Source organism: Branchiostoma floridae, chromosome 10 (assembly GCF_000003815.2).
Source record: "Branchiostoma floridae strain S238N-H82 chromosome 10, Bfl_VNyyK, whole genome shotgun sequence".
Classification (NCBI taxonomy): Eukaryota; Metazoa; Chordata; class Leptocardii; order Amphioxiformes; family Branchiostomatidae; genus Branchiostoma; species Branchiostoma floridae.
This window is the reverse complement of record NC_049988.1, coordinates 16,134,209-16,144,123: the sequence shown is the minus strand read 5'-3', so window position 1 is coordinate 16,144,123 and position 9,915 is coordinate 16,134,209. Positions and strand designations below refer to the sequence as shown.

Here is a 9,915-nt window from a genome sequence, read left to right as displayed (position 1 = left end):
AAAGATGGGACAGATATTATTGAAAGACCCGAAGACAAGGCAAATGCCCTCAACAACTTTTTCATACAACAGACTGACCTAAATGACAGGAACGACTCCCCTCCCACCTTCCAACCAACGACAATCCCTGAAACAACACTAAGCAATCTCCAACTGACTGTAGACGAAGTGCGACAGCAACTGAAAACGCTAAAGGTGGGCAAGTCCTGCGGTCCAGACAACATCACTCCAAACCTTCTCCGTCAGGTAGCTGACGCCATATGTGCACCCCTCACCCGGCTATTCAACACATCACTCAGCCTTGGTCAAGTTCCTTCTGGTTGGAAAGAGGCCAATGTAACCCCCATCCACAAATCCGGCAGTCGTCATCTCACCAACAACTACAGGCCGATTTCCCTGCTCAACATCGTTCCGAAAGTGCTAGAGTCACTAGTCAACAAACATCTAATTAAACAAATCAATCCAGTATTGTCCCACCACCAGAGCGGATTCAGAGCCCACGACAACACCACACTCCAACTAGCCCGGCTTGTAGAGGAATGGACCCGAGCTATGGACAGAGGGGAAGTTGTTGGTTGCGTGTTTCTGGACCTGCGTAAAGCATTCGATAAAGTGTGGCACCAAGGGCTCTTGACCAAAATCCGAGCACATGGAATACGTGGATCCATGCTGAACTGGTTCCACAGCTACTTATCGAACAGACGTCAAAGAGTAGTCATCCAGGGCGGAACATCCGAATGGAAATCTCCTCTCGCGGGTGTCCCACAAGGTTCCGTACTAGGTCCCACCCTCTTCATCCTCTACATCAACGATCTACCCACCTGCTGCACACAGTCTGACGCAAACCTGTTCGCCGATGACACATCACTCTCAACCAGCAACCGATCCGTCCAACATGTAGTCAACTCACTCAACACGGACCTACGGTCCGTATCCAACTGGCTAACAAACTGGAAGCTAGAAGCCAATGAGGACAAATGCAAGGTGATGTTCATCACAACCCGCACTCTCCCTAGACCCCCTGCTCCAGTCATACTAGGCGGTTGTACACTACAAGTTGTTACTAGCTACAAGCATCTTGGTGTCACCCTAACAAACAGACTTTCCTGGTCTAAACACATTGAAACAACCTCCACTAAGTCAAGAAGATCTGCTGGCCTACTGTGTGCACTAAGAAAGAAGGTACCAAAGGATATCCTGCTCAGACTGTACAAAACCATCACCAGACCTGGCCTGGAGTATGCTGACGTCGTCTGGGCGGGACTCACCAAGCGCGACGAAACAAAACTGGAATCAATTCAATACCAAACTGCCAGACTGATCAGCGGACAACATGGACTCCCGTACCCGTCATACCAATCTCTGTACACCCAGCTATCCCTTCCATCACTGCAGTTCCGACGACAATTCCACACCGCTGTCACCCTGTACAAGCTCCTCAACGGTCACTGCCCTCCACACCTTCAAACCCTGATACCCAGAACCCGTGCGTCTGCTACTGAGTCACGTTACTCCCTCAGGAACAGCGACCACCTGACATCTGAACTCACTAAGTCCACCAGAGGACAGAAAACATTCATCTACAGAGCAACAGCACTCTGGAACACTCTCCCTACTGCTACTCGCACAGCCACCTCCACTGCTTCTTTCAAAAGAAAACTGTGGGAATGTCTAGGCAACCCTTACGCATGGTAAATTAGTCATACACGTGTATATACAGACCCTGACCTCTCATTGCAAATATTGTTGTCGATGATATGATGTTATATACTCCATTTTAGATGATATGTAAGTTATCCTACACCATGTACATACAAATGTTCTTTTTTTTTTTTTTTTAATTTGTATTGTTTATGTGTTTGTCAGCAGGGCTAGCCCTTTGTAATAGCCATAGGCTAGTTGGGCAGCCCTGGCTGTGTGTTCGGTGCAGCCAAACCAATAAATAAAAAATAAGAAATTGGGCATCAAACTACTACTAGTAGTATCCAATTACCTGCTAACATGTTACATATACAATATACAAAATATATCATTTGTCAGATTTCAACATTTTTACAAACAATACAAAACAATGCAGCATACAATTTAGTGGATAGACATTTGCGGAAAAATACATTACAAACTGTCATCTTTAAGTGCAGTTCTTTCATTTCATAAAAACATTTACAATGAATATTTTACATTTAGAATGATCATTCTGGTGAATCTTTGATCAAGAGTGAACACTTAGTGCTCTTTAACAAACATTCTGTAAAGTATACATCATGTTCATACCTTGTGTAAGAGAACATACTCTGGACTTGTCTTAAATTCTATGAACGTTACTATCCCTACTCGACAGATCCAACAACAGGGCGTATAAAAAGCCCTACATAGATGTTTTCAATTATAACATGTAGGCCTATATAAAACATACAAAATGGTTAAAAGAGATACACTTACTGCATTTAACGTCACGAGTGCCGCTGACATGACATTTAATGTCAAAATACCTGATGTACAAAATGTACATATTCACATAAAATCATCACACTTAACATTTAGTGTATTCCAATTTCTTAATTCTAATTAGGTATGAATTGTTTTTAGTTGTGTTAGTTTCCTGCATAGAAAAGAGTAGAACATCTGATATGTTGATTTTTGGTGATAATAGTGCAGAAGCACAACACATATTTGGTCAAGTAGGTTTGCAGTGTAAGAGCTATAGAACACCCCCAATAACCTGAGTAATCTGACAACAGAACCAACCACAAAGAAGTAGTCCTGAGAATTGAATTGAGAGGAGTTGGGCTTTCTTCCCCCATAGGATGTATCAGTTCCATTGCACTCACTTTCTTATGGCCAGGCCTTGAAGAGAGTCAAGAAACCAAGCGCAAAAGAGTTGATGTGCCAACAGACAAGGATATCCCTGCACATAAAGCCTAGAGGGCTAGTAAGGGGTAGCCCTTTGAAATCCAAGATTATCTGTCCAACTCAATCCAAGCCTACTACATAAATATGTATTGATAAAACAGTAGTTTGCAGCATTATCTCAACATGTGATCATAATCTCATAACACCTATTGCCTCACAGTGGCATGTAGTAGCTTGTGTCCATACATGTAAAATGCAAAACAGTCCAAATTTCTTTGATTTAAGATGACATTCCTTTATGCTTGAGGATTAGACAGATGTGAATGCATTTGCATTGATGCTCAACATATTGAAGACAAGAACACAACTGATAAAAGTTCTGTCACAACTTCTGTGACTTTGGATTGGAAGAGGATGTAATCAGTAAAACTTAAAGGTTTAAGTCTAAGTGTAAGTTGCATTGATGAAGGTTAGACATCCAGGTAATAAGATATGCCAGAAAGCAGGTACTCAAGCAACTGGAAGTGATTCCAAAATCATATCCAGTTGCTTGAGTACTTGCTTTTTGGCCTAAGTGTAAGTTGTGTGGCCTCAACAGAATAAAATTGTAAATTCCTTAGAACTTATTCCTTCTTTTGTGACTATCACAGCTTACCTCTGCCCTACTGAAGTGGAGTAACATCCAACTTCCACACAGACAGAGGCTTGTTGCTGTACTGGACCCCCGAAGTTCTTCCTCCCAATGCTACAATACTTGTCACTCCCATACAGGGCATAAAAGCATTGGCTGCTTCCGAGTCATTGTACACAGAGGCTGGAGTGAAACCCGGGGCTTCAGAAACTCCTAGTGTAGGAGAATCTTTTGCAGCTGCAGAAGAGGAGACTGTCAAAGACGAAGCTGATGTACTCGGTGGCAGTGAAGAGCTGTTTAAGCTCTGCTTTTCACTTGAAGGAGAAAAGGTCGTTTCTGTCTGTCCATGCAACAGACCATTTCCTCTCTCATGGCTTGTCAGTTCCGTGGAATTTTGCATGTATCTATAGGAATTTAGCTTTGGAAAAGAGTCATTCCTGATGTTGTTAAAATCTTGCTTGTTTCCATGGAGATCTTGCCTGTTGCCATGGGAATTTCTGTTGCCATGGAAACGACTGAATTCTGCATCCAAGGCAGCTGAATCTTCCAAGTCCTCAAGTTGTAGGTCCTCAATGTTCTGTTTTGGTTCAGCTCCAACAAAAGCAGCATTTTCGATCCCGACTTTTTCTTGCTTCGGTTTCCTCTTCCTGTTCACAATCCCCTCAGCAAAGCTCTGCGATGTTTTCATGTTGGGGACCAGTAGGTTCCTCTCACTGCCGCTGTTCGGTGAAAACTCGTCTACAATTATCTCAGGGGTTTGGGAAAACTGCAGTTTACTACTGATCTGAATCGACTCCACAGAGCTAGTCCGGATGAACCCTGGTAAGGGGGCTTTACCCTGTCCAGCAGTGTCCCCCATACCTTGTTCCTGCACATCCTTTCCCACTCCCAGCATACACTGATATGTTTTCTCAGTCTCTCCCATCCTAGAGTCCTTTCTAGTGTCTAAATCCTCGTGTACTGCATTTTCCTTTGGCTGCCAAATGTTTTGAGTCTGATTATCGATGTTTGGGTTCTCGCTTAACCAGCCCAACGGGCTCGCACGATTGGTCGCTTCCTCCTCATGGAGTCTTTGCGGAGAGAGGTCGCGTTTTTTGCCGTTCCGCAAAACCGGGTGGATTCGGTTCCTGAAGCGTTTCTCCTCCACGGAAGCGGGGGACGTACGCGGGCGGTGGTCGTCAGGCGTCGGCCCCACGTGGTCGAGGAAGAATGGAACGGACCACGTCCGGGTGGCAGGGGTGGCAGCGTGGGCCTGGAGGTTGAAGGTCACCAGGGAAGTGAAGGTCAGCTGGGTGCGGGGAGAAGGCCACATCCTGTTGATGATGATCTTATCCCACGTCTGGTTCGCTATGGAAACAACAGAAATCACAATTCAATTTTAAAAAATTAATATTCTGAGCCACATCCGTCCAATCCTTTTTTCTGACCATGCTAAGGTTTTGAATCAAAAGGAGGGAGATCCTATAATAAATAGAAAGACTGATAAAACCTCGTGAATCTTACAACATACACAAAGGCATAATCAAAAACAATTAATGTATCATAGAACTGAAAATCAGGTTGTCAAAAAACCTGAGGTGATCCTTACTAGGCAGTCCTACAGACAAACACTTGTAGATAATAGAATTTGATTTCATAAACTAAAGCTTATGTATAGGTAGTAACATACTTTATTCATTTCTGGGACTTAAATGTGCGGGTAGCATAACATTTACCATATTTTACTTCAATACCCGCACCTCGTCGAGCTATAATTCCTTAAGTTTGAAATGTGATTTCCTTTTTTTAAGTAAGGAAGAAATGACATTTTATAACTCACCAAAGCTGAACCTCCACATGTCCTGTCTGAGTGTTCCAGAACTGTCCTGGCCTCCAAACACCAGCATACAGTGGGCAGCCTGAAGAGATGACCAACATGGTTAGAGTACTTTGTTATGATCTAAAGAGCAGTGTCTATTGTTTCTTTAGTCCATAGACCAGACACCTGTTAAAGCATGGTACAAGTACATGTATAGCAGGGGAAAAGTCCACTGTTAGCACTTTCATAGTCTCTTGTAGAGAGAGCATACTTATTATCCATAAACAGCTGGTATCCAGGCTAATTATTTCCCTTAAGTGCTTAGTGAAAGTAGCCTGGGTACCATCCGGATAGTAGTTCGCTCCTATGTTCGCTTCTGCTATCCGTCTGGAGACGTGCGCATTCAAACCTTTTGGTGGTAACGTCAGTTAATAAGCGAAGTAAGGAATGAGTTCTAGAGCACTCGTTCGATGACAACAGCCCGGCGCCTGCATGGGGACACAGGGCTTTTCCGGTGTTGGAACACCTGTTCGAATGAGCGTTTGAACCCATTCCATAATTCGCTCATGAGTAGGGGCCAATCAACGCGTGCTTCCACTTTTTGTACGATTCCAAACGTTGAGATGGTCCGCGTTCCCAGACGGAAACACAGAGAAGCGACTGTAAATATATAGTGTACAATGAATGTCAGAGCTAGAAGCGACTGTTTATAGTTTATAATGAACGCCGGAGCGATCTACTTTCCGGATGGTACCCAGGCTATAGTGAAAGTGCTTAAAGAAACATTATGTTCATAGGAACCAAATTGTACTTCACATTGTCCATCTGAAGATGGTACCCACCTTAACAGCGCTGTGTCCGCTTAGCTCGGGCGGACCTGACCTGAACCGAACACGACTCCAAGCACGCTTCTCTGTGAGGGAAAATGGAAAAAGCATGAATTGATATTAACCATGAGTGCTTATCTCACAATGTGGAGCTCATGGGTAACACTCTGTTTTGTACTTAAACCACCTGTTAATTTACAAAACACAAGTCTACTTAGCTAGCCTGGTATCCAGCCGTATTATAGCTCCCGAGTCTCTTCTGTCCTCTCCGTAAATATTGATGAAGAGGACAGAAGAGACTTGGGAGCTATAATACAGCTGAATACCAGGCTATTACTGAGCAGCACAGCCATTGCATTTTTAAAAGTGCAATTAAACGTACTTAAATCATATTTCATTGATTGTTTATTGTTTTTTAACTCCTTTAGTTGTTGACAACTTGATTGATTGATTCATTCAATTCATTCATTTCCTAATTCATTTGTTCATTCACTCATTTGATCATTCATTCATTCATGATTCTTTTTAAAGATCTCCTACCGAAGTTCCACTTCCACAGGTCCCCCAGAGGGTGCAGGTTGTTCAGCCCTCCATACACCCACATGTTCCCATCATGCACCACTGCGGAGTGAGAGTGTCTGGGAAGAGGCACGTGGTTGGTCTGTCCGTCAGAGCTGAGGTGCCAGTGGCCAGTTTCTGTTGGGGATTGGAAAATACAAAATGTCATTTACAACTTAAGATGGTGTTTCAGGTAAAGTCCTTCCCACACCAGATGGCGCATAGGGTGGCATCCATCTCTATTTCAATAGCCCTTGGACATACAACTTTGTGCAATCACTGCAGCAGAGGGCAAGTCCACAGGTTTAAGTTGTATGTATGTTCAACTACCATGCTCTTCCCCAAATGCTGTCACTGCCAAGCAGAAAAAGAAGTATGGAACTTTTAAAGTCTTTGGTATGACTCACCCAGGTATCAAACTCACAATCTACAAAATGCAAGGCGAACAATCTTACCAACTTGGCCATTACACTGGTCACAAAAACTGTGAAAAGGTTGGTATAAAGTGGCTTTCCCAAGGGCACAGCATCAGGACTTGTCATGTCTCTAAAATGAAGTTTGTGTGACAATATTGCTGTGTGGTACAGTTGTTGATATGTTTTCTTACCAAACACAAAAGTCCAGAGTTCCCCCGATGACCCCTTCAGGTCAATGTAGCCGCCATAGATGTGCATAGAATTGTGGGATATTACAGCTGTGTGGCTCCGTCGACCAATGGGGATCTACAATGGTAGGAAAGGAAAACTTTATATGAACATAGTTATAGGAGAAAACTTCACTGATACAGCAAAGAAATGTTTATCATGAAAGTGAACAATATTGCAATGCAACAAAACACGGATAAGCCATTCCTGAGAGACATCGAAACGTAAGCTACTAAGTACCCACTGGTTGTGTACAAAGAATTTCTCCCTTATCCTATATTCTACCAACCTGATGAAACTATTTTCGGAGGCAACAAAACACGGTTTTGAAAAAAGTGCAAAATGTTAATTTTTCAACTGAAAGGTGCCTAAGCCTATAAATGTAGCTTGTTGCATAAGTTTGTGTTGCCATGTCAGCCATTTCTATTATTCTTGAAAGTTCAAAGTGACAAACCAGAAATTGGACTAATTACTGAGATACTGTGTGAACGATTAGCTAACTTACTAACTAACTAACAGCTATAAGTTCAACTTTCCTTCAAAATATCATGCAAATTATTACCAATCATTTTTGTGGAAAACAAAGCTTCATTTTCTTTACTCACAAATGTTTACACATCCACAATGTTTATATTAACCCACCTTGACTTCAGACTCCGGTAGGTGGTTTCTCCAGACTCCAGTCTCGATGTCGTAGATCCAAAGCGGTTTCTCCCTGTCATCGCTGCAGCCCAGGGACCCGCCAAACAGGTACAGCCGACCCTTGTACGCCACCATGGAATGTTCCTGAAGCATTGAAGGGGCGTCGCCCTGTGTATGGACGCTGGACCACTGGTTTGTTCCTACAGATAACAAAAAAATCAGGTATGAACTTCCTTGGTGGTGAACACTTTCCACTCATAAGCAAGTAGACCTGTCCTTGGTGCTGAACACTTCACACTCACACAAGTAGACCTGTTCTTGGTGCTAAACACTTCACACTCACACAAGTAGACCTGTCCTTGGTGCTGAAAACTTTTCACCAACGCAAGCAAGTAGACCTTTCCTTGGTACTGAACACTTTCCACTCACCAGCAAGTAGACCTGTCCTTGGTACTTAACACTTTCCACTCACACAAGCAAGCAAGTAGACCTGTCCTTGGTGCTGAACACTTTCCACTCACACACTCACAAGCAAGTAGACCTGTCCTTGGTACTGAACACTTTCCACTCACAAGTAAGCATACCTGTCCTTGGTGCTGAACACTTCACACTCAGACAAGCAAGTAGATTTGCCCCTTGTGCATAACACTTTCCACTTACACAAGCAAGTATACATATCCTTGGTGCTGAACACTTTCCACTCACACTCACACAAGCAAGTAGACCTGTCATTGGTGCTGAACACTATATAGGTTACCCCCGAATAAAGGTGAACCAGCGTTACATACATTCGATGATCAATAGAGCTTACTTAGATCACACTGCCATAGATCCTTCCTCGTGGCCCTGACATCCCGTCCTCCATACAGGAACAGGCTTCCATCATGAACACAGGCCGCATGCTTGCTCCTGTTGCAAGGAGCCTCCTCATTGGTTGGCACCTCTGACCAATGGTAGGATAGCTTGGATGCACCAGTTGGTTTTGTAGAGGGGGTGGCTGGAATATCTGTTTCTGTGTCCTGCAAAATGGAGAAATAAGTTCGCACAATTCCTGTATGTATACCATCAACTGGGGCAAAACTTATTTGAAAATTTGCTGAAGAAACAAGTTCACACAATGACTATTTATATCATCAACTGGGGCAAAACTTATTTGAAAAATTGCTGGTAAGACTGCACCAATTAATTTACATGGCTTTCGGACATTTCAAAGTAAAAATGAAGTAAGCACCTAAGGTAAAACTGGAGGGCTGGAAGAACAACTTGAATCAGACTAAATCATTCATAACCAAGGCAAGTCAGACTATGTTTTCATATTGATATTCAGATCACTTGGTGAGTCCAGCACCATTTTTTTTAGATCAAAGAGGAAATAAACCAAATTAGTATGGCTGAAATACTTCTAAAAACCTCTGATCCTGCCGGGTCAAATGCATTACAATCAAGATGATGCTTTTTTTTATGGCAGTAACAGTCGTTGTCATTTTTCTGCAAATCTTGGTAAATATGTTGATGAAGGTTAGACATCCAGGTAATAAGATATGCTAAAAGGCAGTTACTCAAGCAACTGGATATGATTTTGAAACAGTCAGACATTTCAGACAACCATTTGGTGCTTGAGTAACTACTTTTTGCCATATCTTGGAATGATACAGTGGAAGCCACTTAATTACACACCCCATTTGCCTGTGCTTTTCGCGCAATTATCCTAATGGTGCAACAATGCAAAGTTATCAAGCTGGACCATGCCACCACGGGATTTGGGGATTTTGTGCAATTAACAGAAGTGTGCAATTAACTGGCTTCTACCGTATTGCCTTTTTCTATGCATCCAAAAAACAAACCACCTGAGTTACCTGTGTGATGAGCATATCCTCGTCCACATCTTCCTTGCCATTGGTCCTGAGTCTGGCCAGGATGGAGCGACGCCCCGAGTCTTCTCTCTCCAGCTTCATCTCACAG

At 43.0% G+C, this 9,915-nt stretch overlaps 1 protein-coding gene across 1 annotated transcript; it reads right to left on the bottom strand.

The window, feature by feature from the left end:
- Positions 1 to 3,409: 3,409 nt before the first annotated feature.
- Positions 3,410 to 8,961, bottom strand: LOC118424727. Its single transcript, XM_035833445.1, has 7 exons — positions 8,765 to 8,961; positions 7,954 to 8,153; positions 7,275 to 7,389; positions 6,650 to 6,805; positions 6,125 to 6,195; positions 5,304 to 5,382; positions 3,410 to 4,831 (listed from the first exon to the last, which is right to left on the bottom strand). Exons 2-7 carry the CDS (start codon positions 8,104 to 8,106, stop codon positions 3,516 to 3,518), a joined length of 1,890 nt encoding a protein of 629 aa, XP_035689338.1. The 5' UTR covers positions 8,107 to 8,153; positions 8,765 to 8,961; the 3' UTR covers positions 3,410 to 3,515.
- Positions 8,962 to 9,915: the final 954 nt, after the last annotated feature.

Bases quoted from the DNA above. Each gene is read 5' to 3' on its own strand.
- LOC118424727 (XM_035833445.1), bottom strand. From the start codon at position 8,106: ATGCTTCAGGAACATTCCATGGTGGCGTACAAGGGTCGGCTGTACCTG. The intron at 5,383-6,124 runs GTGGGTACCATC...TCATCTCTTCAG, and splicing joins GCGGACACAGCGCTGTTAAG to GCTGCCCACTGTATGCTGGT. The intron at 4,832-5,303 runs GTGAGTTATAAA...TTGTTTCCATAG, and splicing joins CATGTGGAGGTTCAGCTTTG to CGAACCAGACGTGGGATAAG.